Source organism: Odontesthes bonariensis, chromosome 24 (genome assembly GCF_027942865.1).
Source record: "Odontesthes bonariensis isolate fOdoBon6 chromosome 24, fOdoBon6.hap1, whole genome shotgun sequence".
In the NCBI taxonomy this organism is placed as follows: domain Eukaryota; kingdom Metazoa; phylum Chordata; class Actinopteri; order Atheriniformes; family Atherinopsidae; genus Odontesthes; species Odontesthes bonariensis.
In genome coordinates this window covers 26586865-26611390 of record NC_134529.1, presented here as the reverse complement: position 1 = coordinate 26611390, position 24526 = coordinate 26586865, and the positions used below count along the sequence as shown (strand labels likewise).

The window sequence follows — 24526 nt, the reverse complement described above, 5'->3', positions numbered from 1 at the left end:
CCTCCCACCATCCAAAAACAAAACATGCATGATAGGGCGATTGGTCACTCTAAACTGTCCCTCGGAGTCTCACCCAATGATAGCTGGGATAGGCTCCAGCCTCCCTGCGACCCTGAACTGGGTTGAGCGGGTATACAAAATAGATTGATGGAACACTCATTGACATGAAGGCTACTAAGTTACAGAAGAGTAGTTTACGGTGATTTCCCTTGTTTATGGCTGGTAGAAATGACTGAATAATGAATGAAGTGTTTCTGTATCTCTTTCCCTCAGAGTAATGTTACATAATAAGATGTCATCTGAAATCCTTAACTTAAGTTGCAGAACAATAAATACAGAACACAATTAATGTCCAAAAACTTTTGCTTTCAAGAAGCAACAACAATAAATTCTGTAATTCCTTTAATTACAACATGGATCTACACATAAAGTGGCACAAACACACAGGTGACAGTTGCCCACTCGATTTTTTTTGCCACAATGAGTTGTGAAACAGTAAACATGTTATCATTCAATATAATTTTCAATATCTTCTCAATTTAGAAATCTAATATTTACAACATCCAAACACATAACCGATTTAAATGTTTCACCAAGTGAGGGGAACATTCAGCAGTTTCCTGCATCACACTCCCTCCATCACTACCAATCTATCAGTCAATGACAAATGGGGCAAATCGTTACATCAATGGGAATAATTTCCACGTTCATGGATGTTGGTTTGGTCTTTCCCTGGACAGATGTTTGAGGTCACACTGCAATATTTCTGACAAGTACACCAGGATAAAGACGAGTTTAAAGAAACACATTATCATAACAAAATGAAGGCACAGCGAAAGCAGAGGAGTCACCTTGACTTCAGTGCTTATGGTGTTGCTTGTCTTTTTTTTGGAATGCATGACAGGAGGAATTCTTGTTGACTGGACGAAAAAATAATAAATATTGTTTAAAACAATATTTATTGTAGCCAGAAATTAGAAAGTGCCACTCTGCTTCTCTGATCATTGTATAAAGGCCACTGAGCTACAAAAATCAGCTTAATGCAACTATCCAACATGTTCAAGAGACATCAAGTTTACAAATTTGTCATTATAGTCAATGATTAAAAAATAATTATATAAGCTGCTTTACAGCACCCGATGGCAATATTCTTCCAACAACAGATCACTGACTGCATCAGCTTCATCGTGAGTATTCATTAGTATCACAGTGCTCCACCCAGGTTAATAAGCAACCCATCTCACAGTAATTATATTAAATAGTATATAAATAAATTTACTTTTACTATAAGGGAGCTTATCTGGATCATTCACAGGCACACACTTCAAGTAATTTCAGGTATAAAGGAGGATTCAAGTCTATGCAATCATAAGTACACATCAGCCCCCCAACTCTGAAGCATTAAAAGATTTAAAATGTAGTGAATGTACCAGATTTTCTTTTATGAAGTACAAAATAAATGACACCGACATTTGTCTTGTGAACTGCTTACAAGAGCAAATGTTCAGAAACAGACAACAACAGTATTTGTGTTGCAATTGTTTCATGAGATAGTGGACAGTGTTACGTAGGGAAAAAAAAGAGAATGAATTTACTTGAAATGACAGAAATATGAAAATAAGATTTGAAAAATTAATTCTATTGGTTCAAAAAAAATCTGAAAGCCAGATTCCAAATGGTTTTGATAGATTGAGGTATTTAGATAATGGGGCAATGGTAAAAAAAAACATGCTGCTTCTGCAATAGACTAGTGTTTTCATGTTTTTTTAAAAGACCTCAACATTCCATCAGTCAGGAGATTCAATAGTCTCTACAATCTCTTTTCCAACAACTGACAAATGTTGAGATGCGTCTTTTCCATTGCTTGACTGTGCATCACCTTGATTGTCTGGACTGTACTTAGACAGATGAAATGAGATACAAATAAATATCCGAGTACATATGCTTTGCATAAATATGCCATAAACTCTTTGGAAACCTGTCAGACTGGGTTGGCCATTATGACATAAAATGGAAGGAAAGTCCATTAGCAAGAGCACAGGTAATACTGACAGACATTGGACATAAAAAAGCACATCACTTACACAATGACTGGATGACTTTAAATGCTAATATGGCCAAGAATTCTGATTCCAAAAAGTCATGATGACGAGGCAACGACGACATATATAAAATATATTGAAATTACATGTTACTTGTGTTCATTAGTCATTAGCATTGACAGCAACCTGAATTAAATCTAAAAGAAAATAAGAGAAAAGGCAAAATTACACAACACAACACTTGAGATACAAAATCACAAGATGTTTCTTTACCTCTGGAAAAAAAAGGTTTCACAAGTTCCTTGTGGAGCTAAATCAAGTTTTTTCTTCTCTGTGACTCAGAGCATGACTGTCGCATGGGAGCAGAGTCAAACTCACAAAGATGTGCGGGGAAGCTCTACGTCCGCCTATCTGGCTCAAGTGAGCCACTTGTACTTAAAATATGTAAAGCTTGTGAAAACTGAGGATATAATTTTGTTGTGCTTCTACATTAATTATTCTATAATATTCTCTAATAACATAGTCAAACCAATTGGAGTTCAATTCATTGTAATGATAATCCAATCCAATCCAATGCAATCCAATCCAATCCAATCCAATCCATTTAATAAAAAATGAATCCAATTCATTCATATAGAGCCAATTCAAAAACAATTTCCTAGCTAAGGAAACCAACAGATTGCACCGAAACTTGTCTTCAGTCCAATCCTGAGGCGACTGTGTTGAGGAACGACTCCCTTTCAACAGGAAGAAACCTCTGGCAGAACCAGACTGAGGAAGGGTGGCCATCGACCTCGGCCGATGTGTGCTGACAAATACAACTGCTGCTTATAGAATGTGCTCTCACTGAAGTTCATATTTTGTGTAGTCAAACCAGGTCAACTCTCATTAATGACATAGGTTTCCCATTTTGCACTGTTGGTCTCTGTAGTGTACCATAATTTACACTAAATGTACACTTCCCATTCAAACATTCATTCTACTCCTTATATGTGGTCTTCTACAATTGACCTTTTTTTAAAAGTCACTTTTCAAATCTGTCCTATTCCACACCGTAGAAATGTAAGGTTTAAAGTTAAAAATGCAATTTGATGTTCACAACCATATCTCAATTAATACAGAACCGAGTCACATAGGAATCATTGCGTTTCTCTGTACTTATACTGAGACATATACAAATACACAAACAGTATAGGTCTTCTTCCTCACATGTTTTTTCTGCCCAGGAGAAACCAAACACTGGCTTTTAAGAGGGGCTTTAGACCTTTTTTAGCCTCCACCGTGATTTCTTCTACATGTATGGAATTCTAAGCTGATAAAGTTTTTTTTTTTTTTACACAATCTTCAACATCTAGATGTCACTTTTTTTTTCTTTATAGCACTCTTAATAGTGGTTGAGAGTAAAATCCTTGCTTCATTACTTCAGTGGTTATGACCCTAAGCTTGTGTGGAGAATCCTCCGCTGCTGCTCACTGAAACATTACGGGGATGAAAAAATACTTTTGTGTATTTTTTTGTATTGTTACATTGTGAATATTGCTATTTGATTTGACAGTAGTGTCTCATCTTGTCCAGGATCTCTAGCATAAAAGGACATTTGGTCTCTTTGTGCCACTGTGCATTTTCAGTTAAACAACATGATCAAAGTGATCATGTGGCACTATCAACTATGCAATTTATGGGGGTTTTACTTAGTTTACAAAGTGTCCAAAACACAATTAGGGTACTCAAAATGTCAACTAGTCCTCAAAAATTACACCACTGTATTGACAGAAGTCCATGGTATACACATTAGGTTAAAACTGAACTGAACTGATTTGACCACCACCACAGGACAAGCAGAGCGCTTTGCAGAACGGATGGGGGAGTTTATGGAGGTTTTTTTCTGCGTGCAGCAGCAACAAATCTAGTGAATTTTATGACAAATCTTAGCTGAATGAAGAAGAGAGTTGCCAATATTGAACCACCATGGCAGGATCTAGCTTTCAGCTGTGCATGCCTCATGTGGTCAGGTCAGTGAGAACTGGGAGACGGCCTCTCTCACGCAGTGCCATTGGCAAATCAGAAAAGAAAAAGCGAAGCAGCAGAGACAGTCTGAAGACATACCAACACCTGGGGGTACATCTGGACAATAAAATGGCCGGGTCAGCTAACACTCACAGTGTTGCGTAAGGGAAAACCTCCCCGAGGAGGCTGTGGTCCTTCAATGACTGCAGCAAGCTCCTCTGCATGTTTTACATGTAATCTGTCATTGCCAGTGGCCTCTTTTATGCGGTGGTGAGTTGGGGAGGCAGCATTAGAAAGATTGACACTGGGTGACTCGACAGGCTGGTGAGGAAAGCTGGCCCTGTTGCTGGTATGGAGCCGAGTCTTTAATCAGCGGCAGAGAAAATGACCCTGTCGAGGACGCTAGCAATATCTTTGCATCATTCTGTATAGTGACAATATAGTAAATAGTATATATAGTTTGTATTTTAAAGCTACTAGATTTTATTTCGGATGAATATTGTTAACTTAGGTGAATGTTGGTTTTGCCAGACAGGTGGTAAAGATCAGGATTTTGTTAGTGCAGGAGACCTGCAGTGCATTCAAAGGAGCTGCGGCTTCGTATGAAGTCTTAAGAGACTGTGTCCCTGTCTGGCAAAATAGGTCCAAGGCCTTTGTCTGCCTTAACCACCGCAAAAAAATTACAGAGGAACTTTATTCTCCATATAAGATTGCGAAGAGTCTATCCATGATAGAAAAGCTATTCATTTTTCGCAACCAGTAGCTGCACAGCGACATTTTCACAGAGTGATTATAGCCAATCACGTCTTGCAAATGAAGCACACCATGTTAGATGCACACCTCCATTCTGCCCAGCTCTTTTACTCCCATGAGATACCACCTCTGCCCTCATAATAACTTTGTGGACTAAGATGTATTCATAGATAGCTAAAAGGTCACAATTATATTAAACCAAGACCACATAAGACACTACGCTATCGATGTAGCACATGCCCTCAATTTAAATTCGGTCTCTCAGATTATGTTCATGTAAACATATTCTGGTATTTGGTAGTTCCATGTTCTCTGCAATAATAAATCATTTTACACCTACAAACAAATTTGTTTGCTTCTGTCAAGAAAATGAGTGGATCCAGACAGAGCGTAACAGATCACTGTGCATGGGAGCTGCCCAGTCTCTTTACTGTGAGCTCAGACATCTGGATAGATTCTAAATCAGAAAAACAACTGGATTCTTTTTTTTTTTTTTGAGAGTGTGAACAGGTACAAGCACCATTCCTACGAACAGATACTGTGGTCGATGACTCGGCTCGACAGGTCCTCTAAAGTCACTTCTTAGGGAAGAATTCTATGAGCGGTCTTCTGCTGCGCTTCCCCCAAGGAGACAGCAGCAGGGCCAAAAGTTTATGTGTGTATCTTGTGCGTTTTGAAATTGGGACTAAAAAAAGGATCAAAAAGCTGTCTCCTGATCTGTAGCTGTAAGCTGGCATGAGGGCAGAGCGATCTTTGTGTCCAGGTCCTCGTCCTCCGTTTCCGCTCTGTCGCTCTCCGCCTCTTTAAACTCTGTAACCATGTCTTCTTTGCAGTAAGCTGTTCCGTTGCCTTCTTTCTTGGCCATTTGATAAGGCTGTGTATCGATTTGTTTGGGCTGGTCAGCAAAAGTGAAGAAACCATTGAGAACACAATAAATAATATGGAAAATATGCAGCTGTACTAAGTGTAAAACGTGAACTTACCTTCTGAGTCAGAGGAGTTACACAGCACAACTTCTCTTTGTAGCGCTCCGGCAGAAAGAAAAGAAGCGTGCCCAGGACTGGGAACACTGTGCCCGGGGTCAGGTCCTTCTCCTTCATGGGTCCTGATGTGAATGAGACAAATAAACAGGGTAAGGGTTTCACCTCAAAAGGAAATACGGCAGAGATGATGAAGGAACAGATTTATAAAGATTTTTTTCCAAGAGTGACAAAATATTTCTAAAATTCACTGAACAAATATTAAAATTAAACTATATTGCCAAAAGTATTCGCTCATCTGCCTTTACACGCATATGAACTTAATTAACATCCCCTTCTTAATGCATAAGGTTTAATATGACGTCGGCCCCCCCTTTGCAGCTATAACAGCTTCAACTCTTCTGGGCAAGCTTTCCACAAGGTTTAGAAGTGTGTTTATGGGAATTTTTGACCATTCTTCCAGAAGCACATTTGTGAGGTTAGACACTGATGTTGGACAGAAGGCCTGGCTCGCGGTCTCCGCTCTAATTCATCCTAAGGTGTTCTATCGGGTTGAGGTCAGGACTCTGTGCAGGCCAGTCAAGTTCTTCCACAGCAAACTGGCTCCTCCATGTCTTTATGGACCTTGCTTTGTACACTGGTGCGGCAGTCATGTTGGAACAGGAAGGGGCCATCCCCAAACTGCTTCCACAAAGTTGGGAGCATGAAATTGTCCAAAATCTCTTGGTATGGTGAAGCATTCAGAGTTTCTTTCACTGGAACTAAGGGGGCAAGCCCAGCTCCTGAAAAACAACCCCACACCATTATCAAACCAAACTTTACACTTGGCACAATGCAGTCAAACAAGTACCGTTCCCCTGGCAACCGACAAACTCAGACTCCTCCATCAGATTGCCAGATGGAGAAGCATGATTCGTCACTCCAGAGAACACGTGTCCACTGCTCATCCGACGCTTTGCATCGCTCTGTCACGCCCACGGGACTCTGCCATGTTTTTAGTTTTATGTTTCATCATGTTTTAGGTTTCAGGTCTTGGTTTTGAGTTCTTGTTTTTAGTTTTGCCATTGTTTTCCCCTCACTTCCATGTTCAGTTCATTAGCTTCACTCATGTCACCTGTTCATTCCCCACCAGCTGCACCCAGTCACCAATCACTCCCAGGTCCCTATTTAGTTTCCAGTCTCCCCATTCTTTTTGTCAGATCCTTTCGTTCCTACCCACGTTACCTACTCCATGCCACGTTGTCCCACCAAGTTAAGTATTCATCCATGCCTTGTCAAGAGTTTTGTTTTGTATTAAGTATTTATTTCTCAGTTTAGGTTTTTGTCATCCGGCTCTGCCGTGCTTTTGTTTTGTCCTTTGTTTTTGTGAAAATGAACCCAGTTTTCTTTTGAAAGTCTGCATCCGTGTCCTACCTCACCCTCCCCAAACCTGACACGCACCTGGTGATGTATGGCTTGGATGCAGCTGCTCGGCCATGGAAACCCATTCCATGAAGCTCTCTACACGCTGTTCTTGAGCTAATCTGAAGGCCACAAGAAGTTTGGAGGCCTGTAGCGATTGACTCTGCAGAAAGTTGGCGACCTCAGCGCACTGTGCGCCTCAGCATCCACTGACCTCTCACTTTGTCATATTACATGGCCTACCACTTCGTGGCTGAGTTGCTGTCGTTCCCAATCACTTCCACTTTGTTATAGTACCGCTGACAATTGACTGTGGAATATTTAGTAGTGAGGAAAATTTCACGACTGGACTTGTTGCACAGGTGGCATCCTATCACCGTACCACGCTGGAATTCACTGAGCTCCTCAGAGCGACCCATTCTTTCACAAATGTTTGTAGCAGCAGTCTGCATGCCTAGGTGCTTGAATTTATACACCTGTAGCCATGGAAATGATCGGAACACTTGAATTTAATTTTTTGGAAGGGTGAGTGAATAGTTTTGGCAATGTAGTGTATGATGAATCATTTTACCGTCATGCTACTGGTTCTCAAAGGCTTTATTTTGGATAAATGCTGAAAAAAAAACTACCATAACAAAGGATAAATCTAGCCTACCGATGTTATGATATTAGTGTAATGTTCACCATTTTCTCTTAGGAACTTTAGCATACTAACAATCAAAAAAAGCACCAAACAGAGTTAAGGCAGATAAAAGTATTATTGCTTCTGGTTAAACTGTAAAAGAAATAAAGACAAAGGCTTTAATTCTTATTCCAGTCTTCTAGCATGCGTATAATTTTGAAAGGAACCTCAGTACCACAAGGCCTGTGATACTGGCATTGGTCTGAACTATTTTACAGCACTTGATATGTTGCACGATATGATGATACATGATACCATCAGTCAAAATAAATGTTATTTTCATAGTCTACAGTTAAGGAAACAAGCACTGTAAAAGTGTTCTACCTGTTAGCAGACTGACTAGTAGCCCTACCACCACCACAGTGGCTGAGTTGTGAGCACTGTACCACATATAAGACAAGGAGTAGAGTGCTTCCACACCTGTCAACCTGTGTGAGAGGTGAGAGAGAGAGGTGGAGATGAGCATAAACAGACAAACATTGCACCCGTTTGGTTCGACATACAGCTCACACCTGCTGTGCGATCAGAGATAAAGATGAGAATGAAAAAACTGTTCCTTTGTTTATTCTCTCATCTTTTTTAGTTAAATGATAATACATTTCAAAACACATTCTTTGAACGTTTGTGCTGAGCTATTACCACAGTAATATAAATCATATCGAGGACCAAAAACTGCCATAATCAAAAATAAATAAATTAATATATGGGGAAATAAATAATTAAATTTGAGGGTTTTTTAAAATTTCCATTTATTTATCAATTTAGTTTTTACTTCTTTTATATTTATTTCCACATTTCTTTTATTTCTACATTTATTGATTTATTCATTTCCACATTTTTTTTGTTTTTTCACTTTTCCGAATTTACACATTTATTTTTCCACATTAAAACTTTTCTTCACCCTTTGTAAAGCTATATATTAGCCCACCCTAATATATTATGAGCTATTTCATTTATTTGTCTTTGTTCACCAGCAATCTCCTGACCGGAAGCCATTATCTCAGGAGGGCAGAGCCAGTTGGTTTTTCTGTGGATTTATTGAGAGCTGATTAGTTGACACTGTTTCTCATAGATGACCAATCATGCTTTTGACCAAGGATGAAGGGTGAAGAAAAGTAGTAATGTGGAAAAGTGGGAAAATAAATGTGTAAATTAGGAAAAGTGTAAATGTGGAAAAGTGAAAAAAGACACGTGGAAATTAATAATAATAAATAAATATAAAGTAAGCAAAAAATAAATTGATAAAACAAATGGAAAAACACTCATTTTATTATTAATTTCCTCAAATATCCATCCATCCATCCATTTTCTAAACCCACTGAATCCGTCGGTCGGGTTGCGGGGGGGGGGGGGGGGCTGGAGCCTATCCCAGCGGTCATCAGGCAAGAGGCAGGGTACACCCTGGACAGGCCGCCAGTCCATCACAGGGCCACACAGACAAACAAACACACACGCTCACATTCACTCCCAAGGACAATGTTAGAGACACCAATTAACCTAACATGCATGTTATTGGATGGTGGGAGGAAGCCAGAGTACCAGGAGAGAACCCACGCATACACGGGGAGAACATGCATCCTCAAATATCTATTTATTTATCTATTTTTGATGATGGTAGTTTTGGTCCTCGATATAATCAAGATGTTAATCAGAAGAATAAAAAAGCTACTCCGGCGCTGTAGAGACAGCCTTTCTAGTTGCACTGCAGCACCGACTTTGTTTCTCCTTGATTTCCCAGCGGGAACCTCCAGAGAAATCAACAAAGATCCAAAGATAGATAGATAGATAGATAGATCGATCCATCCATCCATCCATTTCATACTACAAAGGTTAGTCCTTTAGTCCTTTATGTTACCTTGGCTTAGATGTGGGGGTGGTGACCAGTGAAGTTAGAACTGTAGTAGTCATGTTGTCAAACAGTGGCAGAGCAGTGGTGTTGAGCGGGGGTAGTGGCGTGGCAGCAGACATACGCATCACAAAATTACCAATGCCAATCCAGAAGGCCATGACGAGGCCTGCTGCTAACCCGACCACTGCCCCCTGTGAAAAGGAGAAGAATAGGTACTAGGTAATAGGTAGAAGTTGAAACAAACACAAAGATCACAAAGACTAAGCAAATAGAACTGATGACTCTGAGGAGACAAATAAGTCAACATTACCTTGTTTAAATAATAATAATAATAATGATAATCTAAAAAAAAAGCATTTTAAAGCAGGACTCACGATGGGGTTGGCCCAAGGGAAGAACATTCCCAGGCAGAAGAGACCCAGCAGGGGACCACCCAGCATGCCAAAGATACTGAAGGCTGCCTGAGGGCACACAGCATGACAATGCAAATAATGATTCTGAGATGTTGATGTTTGCTGTAAAGATGCGTACTAAAACTAAACAATGGTTGAGTGTATGTATATTTTTTCTGTTGTGCTGTAATAACTCAAAATACTAACTCTTATTCGACAGAAGAAACCACTACAACTACTCCAATTACTACTACAAACAGTTCTGACTAACTGCCCATTTCTGTTATCCTGTTCCTAATGAGTTATTAATGCTTTAAGATGTCAACAACTTTTTTGTGGGTATAGTTACTTGCAACACAGATCCCATTATGGAGGCAATGTAGGCCATAGCCAGACACACCAGACCATAGACCAAAGCTGTGGAGCACATGAAAAAGAAAAACAACTTTTGAGCTTTTCTTTAATCTGTAAAAGATTAGACCATAAACCAATTAATCATTAACCAGTTGTCCTACCAAGTCCCTTGGAGAGTAGTGTGGCCTTCGATTCAGCCATATTTGGGAAATGAGGTTTAATCAGGTCCTCCATAGTTACCGTTGCCAAGGAGTTGAACGCTGATGAGATAGTGCTGGATGAAAGGGAAGGGGAGGGAAGGAAAGACTGCTTGAACAAAACTCTTTTTACATCTAAAATGAAGATTACACTGCATACATCTTTTCTTACCTTTATGCTAAAAAATCTTTAGAGTGCTGCATTTATGAAATCAATTAACTTTGTCAATTAGATTAGAACAGCACTATAATTACAGTCCATTTGTCTTGTCAAGGTATTACAATGTACATTACAACGTGGGCTGCACGGTGGTGTGGTGGTTATCACCATCGCCTCAAAGCAAGAGGGTTCCTGGTTCAAAATCCTAAGGCCTTTCCTGTGTGGAGTTTGCATGTTCTCTCCGCACTTGTGTCGGTTCGCTCTGGGTACTCTGGCTCTCTCACACCACCCATAACATGCATGTTGGGTTAATTGGTGAATCTAAATTGTCCCTAGGAGTAAATGTGAGCGTGGATGGTTTGGTTTGTCTGTGTGGCCCTGTGATGGGCAGCTGCGACCTGAGACCCTGAGTTGGATTAAGTGAGTATAGAAAACGAATGGATGGATTACAGTTTATTTCTCATTCTTACAAATACTCATAAGGCACCTCTTATTATATACATCGATTCTCTGTACAACATGCAGTGCCTTGTCTCTCGATTCGTACACCAATGGGAGCAAAGTGGGCGTCAGTGTTTTGCCCAAGGACACTTCTGCACATGGACAGGCTGGGGACTGAAATGCCTACCTTCTAATTGAAGGAAAACCACTCTAACCGCTAAATCACGGACACCCCACATACTAAAGAACTTGCAATATCAATACATATATGCATATACAGTGCCTTGCAAAAGTATTCACCCCTCTTGGCTTTTTACCCATTTTGTTACATTCCAACCTGTAATTAAAATGATTTTTAATCTTATTTTATGTGATGGATCTGCACAAAATAGTCGAAGTAGGTATGCTTGCTATGAAGCCCCTAAAAAGTTCTGGTGCAACCAATTACCTTCAAAAGTCACATAATTCGTGGAATGAAGTCCACCTGTGTGCAATCTAGGTGTCACATGATCTGTCAGTATAAACACACCTTTTCTGAAAGGCCCCAAAGGCTACAACACGACTAAGCTAGAGGCATCACACCTTTAAGACCAAAGAGCTCTTCAAACAAGTGAGGGACAAAGTGGTTGAGAAGTGCAAGTCGGGTTGGGTTATAAAAATATATCCAAATCTTTGATGATCCCCCGGAGCACCATCAAATCCATCATCTTCAAATGGAAAGAACACGGTACCACAACAAACCTGCCAAGAGAGGGCCGCCCACCAAAACTCACAGACTGGGCAAGGAGGGCATTAATCAGAGAGGCAGCACAGAGACCAAAGGTAACCCTGAAGAGTTGTAGAGTTCCACAGCAGAGACTGGAGTATCTGTCCATAGGACAGACCACAATAAGGACCACAATAAGCCGTACACTCCATAGAGATGGACTTTATGGAAGAGTGGCAAGAAATAAGCCATTACTTAGTGTTAAACATAAGAAGGCATGTTTTGAGTTTGCCAAAAGGCATTATTACGACTCCCCAAATGTATGAAAGAAGGTGCTCTGGTCAGACGAGACAAAAATTTTACTTTTCGGCCACCAAGTAAAACACTATGTCTGGCGCAAACCCAACAAATCCCATCACCCCAAGAACACCATTCCCACAGAGAAACATGGTAGTGGCAGCAATATGCTGTGGGGTTGTTTTTCAGCAGCAGGGGTCGGGAAAGTGGTCAGAGTCGAGGGAAAGATGGATGGTGCTAAATACTAAACCTGTTTCAGTCTGCCTGTGATTTGAGACTGGGACGGAGGTTCACCTTCCAGCAGGACAAAGATCCAAAGCATACTGTTTAAGCAACACTCCAGTGGTTTAATGTGTTGGAATGGCCTAGTCAAAGTTCAGACCTCAATCCAATTGAGAATCTGTGGTTAGACTTGAAGTCATTGAAAACATCCAACAAAAAGGAGCTGGAGCCGTTTTGCCTTGAGGAATGGGCAAAAATCCCAGTGGCAAGATGTGGCAAGCTCATAGAGACTTATCCAAAGTGACTTGAAGGTGCAATTGCAGCAAAAGGTGGCTCTACAAAGAACTGACTTTAGGGGGGTGAACAGTTATGCACGTTGAAGTTTTCTTTTATTTTGTCCTATTTGTTGCTTACAATAAAAATGCATCTTCAGAGATGTAGGCATGTTCTGTAAATGAAATGATGCAAACTCTCAAACAATTCATTTTAATTCCAGGTTATGAGGCAACAAAACATGAAAAATGCCAAGGGGGTGAATACTTTTGCAGGCCACTGTACATAAATGAAAGAACAATAAAATATGATAAAATACAAAAAGTCAAATTAATGATACACAGATATATAGCAGATGAAATGGGAAACTATTATGACTGTGTGCTTAAAGGAGAAACTTGCAGCATCAGACTACACAGACAGTTTATACCTCATTTCTAAAAGTATCGATATAAATGGAAAATGTCAACATAATGCCCAGCTCTACTTCACACTTTAGGGTCTTAAGTATTTTACCTGAGTGCTCCACTGAAGAGACAGGCCACAAACAGTCCTGAAAGGCCGGGCAGATCCCTGAACACATCCATCACAAAGTACAATACCATCTGAACGAAGAAACTCAGCGTCAGTGCTCATCAACAGAAAACATCACGCGATACGTTGCTCAAACATGAAAACATTGGAGTGCACCTGGTCATTAGTTTTGACATAGCCCTTGTCCAGAGGGCTGTCCTCTCCATAACGAGCAAACATGACCAGACCCATCATACAACCTAAACACAGGACGACCTGCTGGCATGGGAAAACTACGTAGCAGGACCTGAAAGAACATGATGGTTGAGGACAAGTTTTTTTTTTTCCACTTTTTATATTATTACTAGAATGTTTAACAGTAGGGATGAGCCAAGAATGTTATGAGAAACTGATGACTCTCACATGACAGCTTCCCTCTCGGTGCGAGAACTGAGGTATCTCTGGACCTGTGCCTGGTTAACGCCATACAGAGCCAACATCAGAAATACTCCTCCCACACTCAGCGTCCAGAAGCTGTGGCGCTGTAGAGGGTCTGGATTCAGGCTATAGTGTGAAAGTGAAGGTTACATTAACTCTGGAAAAATGATCACAAAAAGAAATATGTTCCTGAGGGAGATTTCCTGGCACTATCTTTATGCATTTTCAAGATGTAAAAGATATAAGTACTACTTCATTTACTCACACTCGCGCTATGCTCAGTACTCACTCTAGTCCAGAAATGCGGCTGCCATTGACTGCTTTCCTCCAGACCTCTGTTATACCTCCAGCCTGACTGGTCCCTACGACAATGACTGCCAGTTGGCCTGCAAACATCACCACTGTCTGGAACACATCCGTCCAAATCACTGCCTTCAAGCCCCCCTGGGGACAGCAGCACAACGGTTGATCACAGGTCATAGTCATCAAAGATGTGCAAAAAATGAAACAACATTTAATTCAACTACAGGCGGATGTTTTTGGGAAGTGGTATATTATCTCAGAAGTGCTCTCTCTTTTTCATAATATTGCTTAGTTTTAATTTTGATACCTATAATTTGCTTTCAACTGTGCACACTGCACTATTCTTATCATCAAGAGCTGTAATACTATTAATGAAACAAAGGGTTGAAAAAGGGAGCTACTTACCAGAGCTGTATATAGAGTACACACCAATCCCATAGCCAGCACTGCTCCCCATAGGTCAAAACCAGTCACTGCAATTTCAAGTGAAACATTAGCACAAGCTGTATAATAACTTATCCAACCAGTAAGTGTCTCCAACTAAACATGCTTTGTGTTACAAAAAAAAAAAAAAAAAAAGAGCCAATAAAAGGTTTAAATTTGAAAATTTATCTCTGAACAGTAAAACGTTTACCTGCATTAAGTGCTAGTGCTGGAGCATACAGGACTACACCCATATAAATGACCTGCAGAGGGAGAGAATAACACTGCAAAACAGGAAAACTTGCACAAACAGAGCTGAGTTTGAACTGTTTACAAATAATAATAAAAAAAACTTTACTTTAAAGGGATTCAAAGCTATTTAAACAAAGGGACTGCATTTGATACTATCACTGCTGGTCTAACTGGATTATTACACTTAAACAAAACCTGGGCTCTGATACTATACAAATGCACACACACGTTTGCCATGATTTTCAAAAAAAAAGAAAAAACAAAAGAAAGAAATCCATGCAGCATTTGAGAAACAAAAATTCAGTCTCAGTTCACACATATTTCATAATTAGTTTTGAGGTAGTGGCTTCTATGTTAATTTGCTTTAATATAACAAGTCATTGCAAAGGTGCTGTTAAAATCATGAAACAATAACTTGTTTAGGGTCAATGTCCTGGAGCAAATGTCAGAAAAATCAGACAATGAATGTGTTCTATGATCTGCCTAACACACACACACACTCACAGAAAAAAGAAATTCTACATCCATCTGTGAATGTGCAAAGGTTGCATTTTACTGATAAACACAAACCTTCACTGCTATTTAAATGCTGACTTTCTATCTCTAGTGAATAATAACTTTAATAATCAGCTTTGTTGAGTCTGTTTCAAATTACACAAGTAGTGACACTGAAGGTGAGATTATGTGAATATAAATAATCTCCTAAATAAAAATATTCAAATTATATAAAAAGCAGACCAAGATACCATCTGAAAGATGAAGGTCACAGTCCCACAAATGCGAACAGTCTTGTTAAAACGCAGTTCCAGATACTGTTGGAGAGAACATACACACATAAAAAAGAAAGAATAAGAAAAACTAAATCAGAAGTTTCATCACACATCTCAGAGGAAGTCTGTATTAAACAGTTTTAGACCATTAGGCTACACAGTGCCAGGAGTCGAACCATGACCTTCTGATTGGTAGGCAACTGCGCTTCCTCCTGAGCAACAGTGACCCCAAAGTGCAGTGGGTTTTTCATCAAAACTGTCAGCAAGTTGGTTCAAAATCATTCTTTGCACACAGGAAACGACACATTATTTGCATCCAATATAAAGAGCCTTTAGAGATGGTAATTATTCAGATAAGAACATTGGGCCTCATGCAAGAACATTTTGATTTTCTTCTTCAAAATTCCTCTCCCTTATTTTCAGGAAAGTCTCGTATGAACACGCCACGTCAGATTCAACAATCGCTCTTAAATTGGGAAAAGTGTGTAAACGACCTGCGTAAACTTGATGAATGCCTCCTGTGTGTATTTAACTGCACGAGGATAGTAAATTTGCATACTCCACGCCCAAAATAATACCATATAAGGCTACGCTTGTTATCTCCTGTGCCAGGAAGCGTTAATTCATGAGAATGGCATAAAGGCGCAAAAAGAACAACTTTACAGGCTCTGAGATTTAAGTTCTGCTTTCAGAGATCCAAAAAGGAAAATCTGTCATTTTTAGCAGTGTCAGCTGTGGAATTACGGGACCTGCTAAAGCGAAGAAATGGGAAGTTATTACGAGTGCTGTTAATTCCGTGACACCTGTAGTTGTAATGTCACCAAAATAATAAAGAAAGAAAGAAAAAATGGTTTAATATGAAAATGGCTTAAAAAAACAACCGTCTCTCCATGGCCAAGCACTGCAACTAAAGCTGTGCAATCAGTTGTTGCCTCATCATGATGGCACTTTGATGGTGCGGTGGCATGGGGGGGGGTCTTCCGGCATGTTGTCTGTCTGGGCTGTTTTAGGTAGTGGGAGACCCTCGTTCATGGCAATATTGTACAAAAGGCAGAATGCCAGCATGCCTTCTCTGGGCTATAGAGCAGTTTGCCCCCCGCTGTATCGAGACAAACCCACCTGGCCTTCAGTACACCAATAGTGCACTCCACAACGACACGGGAGCGGGTATGACGGTCGTAGTTCGAGCAGTGCCCACTGCGCTATTTTGCAGCACAAAGGATTGCTTTGTTCCAAGGATTGCACAAAGGATTGCTCCGATTACGTTTGGCAGTCCAGCCATGGCATGAGAGTCCCTCTTAATTTGTACTTGTTCGACAGCGGTGTATGGGAATTTGATGTAAATTAAACTGATGAGAGCTTTGATGACCAAGGGGAGCGCACGACTCACAGAGGACTGGGACACACCCGATCTGTCTCCAATCTCCCTCTGAAAAGTTTCAGTGGCCAAAAATCCAAGGGTGGTGAGGACCTGGACGTGTGGTGGAATTGGGTTTGATCGCCGTGTTTTTCTCTGGAGTTGTGGCTCTAGCAAGCTGCATATTTGCAGCAGCACAGTCCTTGGCAAACTAAATTACGATGTTAGCCATTTGTCTGTCTCCGCAAGGATATCTACAAGGTCTCGGAACACATGCTCTCTTCCAAGAGCCTGACGCGCTAAGGCATCCAAAAGTACCAAGTCAGCCCCTGGTTACGCTTCCCAATGACCTTGTTATATACGGAGTCAAATTAATTTGTGCATTTAAGTTAAACAGAATAAAGTCAGCATCATTATGGGGTATAATGTATATATCTATTTATGATTGCTTCAAAGTAAGTAAATAGACAATCCATTAGTCAAGCAAACTTGATTCGAATAACAGCGGACTATTTTACGTGACTTCTACGACAGGTTTGGATCACTCAAAAAAATTGGTGAATACAGCAAGTTCTCTTAAATCACTCGTACGCATGACTTAAGAGCAAATCTGATCCTATGAGTGGTTCTTGCATGACGCCCATTGTTTTTCTTAGACATTTACATTTGGAGGATAATACAAATAAGATGTCTGACCATTTTAAGCTCTGAGATCATAATGGAGAAAGATAAAGACATAATAATCAGTAGAAATGTGTATTGACAGAGTGTAAAACAGAAAATGCAAACAGAATATTTAAAATAATCATAGAACATACTTCCAGGGCATAAATACATTAGTCGAGTCAAACTACAATTACTTTTCATTTTCATCTTATGTGGAGGTAAGATAAATACTTAACATTGAGACACATGGAAAAAGCAAAGTAAAGCTTCTTACATGCTAGTTTCATTATGTGATGAAGGAAAAAAAAAAAAAAAAACTGTGGGAAGGAAAGCAGTGCGTAAACTCTACCTCATAGGCACTGGACAGCCGTAGCCTGTAGAAAACTGGTATGAATACATGAGCTGGGATGAGTAAGCCCAAGAAATAGGAGCAGCCAAGGAACCAGTACTGTGTCCCATATGTGTACACCTCTGATGGAGCCCCCAGGATTGCCACTGCTGACTGAAACGTGGCCAGTAGGGATAGGGAGACAGGCAGACAACTCATGGAACGGTCAGCCATCAGGAACTCCTTTGATAAACAGCACAACCATGTCAGACGTCATTACTACAAACACTATACTCCAAGTTGAGTGAAACAAAGATAAGTAGGCAACCTAAGAAAAAAAAAAAAAAAATATATATATATATATATATATTTTGTGTGTACCACCTGTGTCGTGCGCTGACGCCCCCCAGAGAAGGCATAAAAGAGACCAATCCCAGCTGAGGCCACTAGCAGCACAGCAAAAATGACATAGTCCACTGTGGTGAAATGCATCTGGACCACCTCTCCCATGATGAAGCTGGATGTTGGCGGTGGGTGATGTGAAGGCCTTTCGGAGGACAGCCCCAGAGACTGTTTACGACATCAAAGAAAGCTGTTCATCCATAGGGACATTATTCACTGAGAGACAGAGGAAAACAATGAAAAGGGAAAATATGTCAAATTTCTTTCTTCTTCTCAAACCTAGACAGCAGTCAACTACACAACAACATGATGGAGACTTTGGAGTTGATGTACCTGTAATAACACTTATTTAATCATCGTTGTTTCACTGCCAGCTGTAATGAAAATGGTACCAACATACCAGGGAGGTGTGGTCTGATGTGGATAATAATCACTTTCAATATAGTTTGGAATTCACTCACTGGTTATTGGATAAGTAACTATCAACAATTTCAAACTCAACATTGCAAACAGAATGGTTTTAAGAATATGAGGAAACAGGGACTTAACTTATCTTTCTAACAAAAATCATGTCAGGACCGCACAGTTTCCAAAGGTTCACAGAAGGCAAGATATATAGATCCATGTGTTTTATACATCAGGCCCCAGGTGTGGGCACTGGCTTTTACGTTGGATGCAACTTTTCAACGTTTTCTACATCTGAACAAATGTTCATTTTGCATATTTTCTTGTGAGACTTGACAGGACTTCAGGGCTATTTTCACAGCAACCTTTTTGATCTGATGATGAAAGAGATCCTAAACCCAATAACTAGTCATATAAATGAAGGATTAATACTAGGGCATTAACGGAGTTTAAAAAAAAAAATTCTTATTTTTTTGGGGGGCTTTTGTGCCTTTAATGGATAGGAAAGTTCAGGGAGACAGGAAGCAGGGGGCAGAGAGAGGGGGAACGGACAGGGCCGTCCGATGCGGGACTCGGCGCCAGCTGCAGCGAGGACTATAGCCTCTTATACATGGGGCGCCTGCTCAACCCACTACGCCACGGACCACCCCTGTTTTATAATTTATTTTATTATTGTAAAACTCTGTTAGTCACAGGCTTTTATTTTGTAAAAGTCTGCTGCTGTCTGCTGTGGAACCGGAAAAGAAAGTAATCGGCGGCTCCACCAAACAAGGAGAAGGGTACGGAACTTTTACTCGGCCATTTTCAATTTAAAGTTCTTCCAGACGGCGGAGTCGACAGAAGCAAAGTCATCTGTAAACACTGCTAAGTTGAAATGTCTCATCACCATAGTAGTTCCAGTCTAAAATATCACTTAAAGGCAAAACACACAACTGATAGCAGCAAGTCATTCAAGGAAACAGACAGTGGAGCGAGGCTTCTACATAAAAACTACATAAAGATGCTGATGTTAAAAGTGTGTTTGCACAACAAATGTTATGGCACTTTCATTCATATGGCAGCACATTTAAAATAAAACTAAATGCTTAAAGCTATACTCTACTTTTTAATTCATTTTTGGATTTTGCGTACAAATGCGATTAATCAGGTAAATCATGTGATTAATTAGATTAAAAATTTCAATCGTTGCCCAGCCCTAATTCATACTTAACAAGTACACTGATGTCATTAATAATATTTGTTAATCCATGAGGGTGCTGTTAATATTGTGTTATTGTTACTGTGACCATTCAGCCATAGGGTGTTTTTGCTAGTAACTACTATATAGCAAGAGAAGTTGTCTATGTTCATTTGTAAATCACAAACTACAGATAAATTTGATGTAAATATAAACTAACACTAATCTAATTAATGCCCTTACTACTAAATGACAACTACAATTTATGAGTTTTGGGGACGAAATCTGAGATAATACAAGTTGACACACTGGGCCTACACAGGTGGAATCAGCTGTGTGTAATTTGGACATAGGGAGAAACAAACTTCAGGTCATGCACTTAGAAAACTTGTCTAGATTACTCAGAGGATCGGTTTTGAGGGTAGAAGTTTACTTGAAAACATATAGACTTGACAAATGCACACCGGTGGGATGAAGATGTCCTGGGTTCATAATGCCAAAAGAATCAGATTTCATACACGAATTTCTGAGACATCCGTAACACCGACCTAATCTAAACCTTTTTTAAAAACCTACTGTATACAATTTGACACATCTTCTGCCCCCTAGAGGACTTGTTGATGTTCTGCTATTAAAAGCAGTCCAGAAGGAGTAATTTCCAAAATGGCTGCCCCCACAAACTAATTTGCTAACTTTCTAAAGGTAAGGTAAGTCTAGCAATGATGGTGTTACTATTATTTCAATATGAAGATTGAATTTATTAAAATATAATTATATCTCATTGTTTATGTTATAACAAAACTGTCTAGAAATGTGTGTATCAAATGCAATACAGCAGGTAAAGATAGTATCCCCCTGTATCGCATTTTCTGAATCAGTCTGCACTGTCCTTGTCACAATACCAAAAACAAAATATTTAATTTTTCATTCAAATCAATTAAAGATTAAAATGTCATACTGTAATATTTTTGTAATTTATTTCATGTTAGAATTTTGAGATGTTTTTATACATTGCAACCAATGGTCCAATGATGACAATTTTTTTTTAAATTGAATTTAGTTTTTGTAACTCAAATTATCACCAAAATCTGAATATGATATTTACTTATTCAGAGAAGAAATTCAAAGTACAAATATATCAATTTTCGTACCTATTTACAGATGTCAAAACAATAACATTCAAGATCTCATCAGCATGATTACGGATGGCAATTCCAGTGACACTGAGCTGAACTGAGCTAGCACTGATGAAGTGGGCCCATCGCTGCCAGATAAAACTGTAGAGCAGACGAGCACAGAAGTAGAAAGCCCAACAGGGCAGGGTACAATAACAAGTCAGACAGCAAGAGGCAAAGTGAAAAGAAAAGAATAAAAGTGGGGGAAAAAACAAAATTTGAACCTCCAGCTCCTGAATTCAATGAATGTGTTGAGAAATACTCAAAATACAGGTGTGACTGGACACCATACATGTGTTTCAAAAACTTGCTGATGAAATCCTGCAGGAAGTTGCAGAACAGACAAATTTGTACAGTGTACAGAAAAGGGAAAGTCAATGAACACATCCGCGAAGGAAACTGAGCAGGTTCAGGGCTTAGTACAAATGCTCAGTCTACGAGCCTATTGGGAAATGGAGACAAGGTACCCTACAATTTATGGTGCGATGTCTTGTGATCTTTTTCTGAAACTGCTGACTCTGATTCACTTTCAGGAGTGTGTCTGAAGATGCAAAGAAGTACAAATGTTGAAGAGTCAGGCCATGGTTCCAGAAACTATGTGAAAACTTTTTTTGTGTTCCTCTTGAAGAATGTCATGCAGCTGATGAAATTATGGTGCCATTCAAGGGGAAATCTCATCTGTCTATATGCTAACAAAACATCACAAATGAGCCCCACACCACTTTGTTTTACAGTCAATTAACATTTTTGCAAGCTTCTGATGGCATCTTTCTGGCTTCTTCGACATGACAAAACATTCAGGTGTAGGGCTGCACATTTTCTGGACTCCCTCAGAGATTTGTTTGACAGTGGTACATGTCACAGCTGCAGGGGGAGTCAAGGAGCAAATATTTACCAAATTCAAACTCTAGTGTCACTCTAAAAAAAACCTTCGCAAATCAATGGGAACGAAAAACCTGCCTCTCTCTGATCACTACTAATGTCTTTTACTACTATAGACTGGAAAATTGTCAAAACTACTCATTTTTTCCCAAGAGGTTACATTTACTTTTGATTACAAGCAGCACCTTGGTACTACTTATCCACTTAATTTCTATGAAAGCAGCAATGTTGTATTCAGCTTTCAAACTCCTTCTGTTTTTTTTGCTTTGTTTTTGTTAAAGCGATACAATGTAACTTCTCAAAAAGCCCATTATGGAGCTCCCCCTACAGGCTTGGAGGTAATGTACGGTTACACTGTCGTAAATACAACACCCTTTCGCTTTCACGTTTCACGTTTGTTGACAAATCGGCGAGGAGTCAGAAGGTGCAAGCTATGTCGACCGAGAAGGTAAGAGTAATCAAATGTACCTGAGAGCGTGAGAGGGGTCCATTTGTTTTTGCGGTAGGTGTGCCAGAAAGCAAGTCGAAGTACTTCTGCTCAGCTCCCAGGCCGCTACCGGGCCGCTCCAGCAAAGTTACATAGCGCAGTTTTTCCAACTCAGACCCCCGAAGGGCATAGGAGACAGGCCAATCGTAATATTAAAACTCATTTTCGATGCACAATTTTTTTCAAGCTGTTATTTTAAGGTAGAAATGTTACATAGTATTACTTTAAAAGACATATTGCAATTAGGGCTGGGCAACGATTGAAATTTTTTATCTAATTAATCACATGATTTCCCTGATTAATCACGATTAATCGCATTTGTACGCAAAATCCAAAAATAAATTCAAAAGTAGTGTATAGCTTTTAGCATTTAGTTTTATTTTAAATGTACTGCAATATGAATGAAAGTGCCATAACATTTGTTGTGCAAACACACTTTTAACATCAGCATCTTTCTGTAGTTTTTATGTAGAAGCCTCGCTCCACTGTCTGTTTCCTTGAATGACTTGCTGCTATCAGTTGTGTGTTTTGGACTGGAACTACTCCGCTGAGAAGACAATTCAACTTGGCTGTAAATGCAGGAGTTTTTTTAAAAATTTATTTTGAAATACGTGCTTTTATGTTGAAACAAGTAAAACAGGAAGTAGCGCCGGTTAGCTCCGTGAGCTTCACAACAGACCGAGGAGCACCTGTAGCGGTCTTTCTTTTCCGGTTCCGCAGCAGACAGCAACAGAATTTTACAAAACAAAAGCCTGTTGCAATATACAGTGATATCAATGCACGTTTGTTGGCTGTTTCACGTTTGATTTGTGGAGCCTAAATAATTTTAATTTCATAATTAATTATATTAATAACTATATAATTTCCCTTTAGGATGAAAAGTCAATTAAATTGAATTGAATTTTTATGGAGGCGTCCATCTCTGTGACAGAAAACCGTAAAGATCCAGCTTACTGGAGAGCGATGTTTGTACAGATAAAATACAAATGACAATTTACAGCATATATCTACATCCTTCTATCTCTAAGTCCTTAACCTACTCCTTGTTACACACCTCAAAACATAGAAATGCACTGGATAACAAGACAAAGCTTTTCTTTTCCTCACCAAAATAAAGTGTGGCATTTGTACTTTGGCATATGAAAACTAGGTAATAAAATCTGAGCATTGCAACAAGGTATCCATGTTTTTAATCATAATGGCTTAATCTATTTATTTTCTTTTTAGTGCAGTAACCTGTGAAATAACCTGTCGATGTGGACTTTCTAAAGGCAGATACACATTCCAAACAGGGCAATTAAAATACAACAGCAGTGTGAACATGGGAAAAGTTCACTGAGGGCTATGCATGAACTGCAGGGAAAAAGCCTGTAAGCTATGACAACGCAAGTAACTGCATTACATCTCAGACTGTTGACTGCAGTTTCTGACAAGCACAACTTTTTGGTATGATTGGCCTCGGAATTATTTTTTGTGTGGACAGATGACCATACCTACACCGTGGGACTGACATTAAGCTGCTAGGAGTCTTACAAACTGGTAAACTGATAATCAGCATTTGAATTCATGTGTAAATTGTCGAGAGGAAAACTCCGGTGTGTGAATTGTTTGGGTGTCTTTGTTTCTGTGCCTATGATATGTAAAAATATTATTAGAGAGCATGGATTCTCTTTTTTTGTAAGGCTGTGCATAACTTAGTTTTACTAGAAAATGTCAGCTCTTGTTTAAAGCTGAAAGTGATATCAATACACTGGTTGTGAAATGACAAACTTATGGCAGAAAAATAAGAGTCTCATCTCTTCCCTGGGTCTCAAGTGCATTAGCTGTATTTAATGGATTCCCATTAATTGCATTTCTAACAAATCGCAAAACGGAGAAACATTTAAACAATCAAATGACAGCTCTATTGGTTATAACAGAAAAAGCTGCAAAGAAAACCAAGAAAAGGACTTTACTACCTACTAGGATTAAGTTGCTGCTGCTTCTGGTTGACTAGCCATTCAGACCGATGGCTGGCTGGAGGGGGAGGCTTGCCTGCTTACAACCTCCTCAGAGGAGTGTGGGAAAAAGTAGCCTTCACATATTTTTAAAAGTGATTCAATATGGGTGAAATCTTTTGCAAACAACATTCTTGTTTATTTTGAACTCTGATCATTTTAACCAAATAAAACACAATACATTATTATGTTTAA

General features: G+C 39.5%; 1 protein-coding gene across 1 annotated transcript in view; it reads right to left on the bottom strand.

Moving 5' to 3' along the window:
• Positions 1-387: 387 nt before the first annotated feature.
• slc5a6a (solute carrier family 5 member 6a) overlaps positions 388-24526 on the bottom strand; it is a 31969-nt gene continuing 7830 nt past the window's right edge. The window contains exons 3-18 of the mRNA XM_075458642.1: positions 18191-18424; positions 17828-18049; positions 15432-15497; positions 14645-14696; positions 14416-14483; positions 13997-14151; positions 13693-13833; positions 13447-13576; positions 13273-13361; positions 10622-10734; positions 10456-10523; positions 10089-10175; positions 9721-9905; positions 8190-8293; positions 5786-5907; positions 388-5697 (exon numbers count right to left, since the gene is read on the bottom strand). Of these exons, the coding sequence (XP_075314757.1) occupies positions 5500-5697; positions 5786-5907; positions 8190-8293; positions 9721-9905; positions 10089-10175; positions 10456-10523; positions 10622-10734; positions 13273-13361; positions 13447-13576; positions 13693-13833; positions 13997-14151; positions 14416-14483; positions 14645-14696; positions 15432-15497; positions 17828-18049; positions 18191-18316 (1926 nt within the window). The 5' untranslated portion in view covers positions 18317-18424 and the 3' untranslated portion in view covers positions 388-5499. The remainder of the gene's footprint in view (positions 5698-5785; positions 5908-8189; positions 8294-9720; positions 9906-10088; positions 10176-10455; positions 10524-10621; positions 10735-13272; positions 13362-13446; positions 13577-13692; positions 13834-13996; positions 14152-14415; positions 14484-14644; positions 14697-15431; positions 15498-17827; positions 18050-18190; positions 18425-24526) is intronic.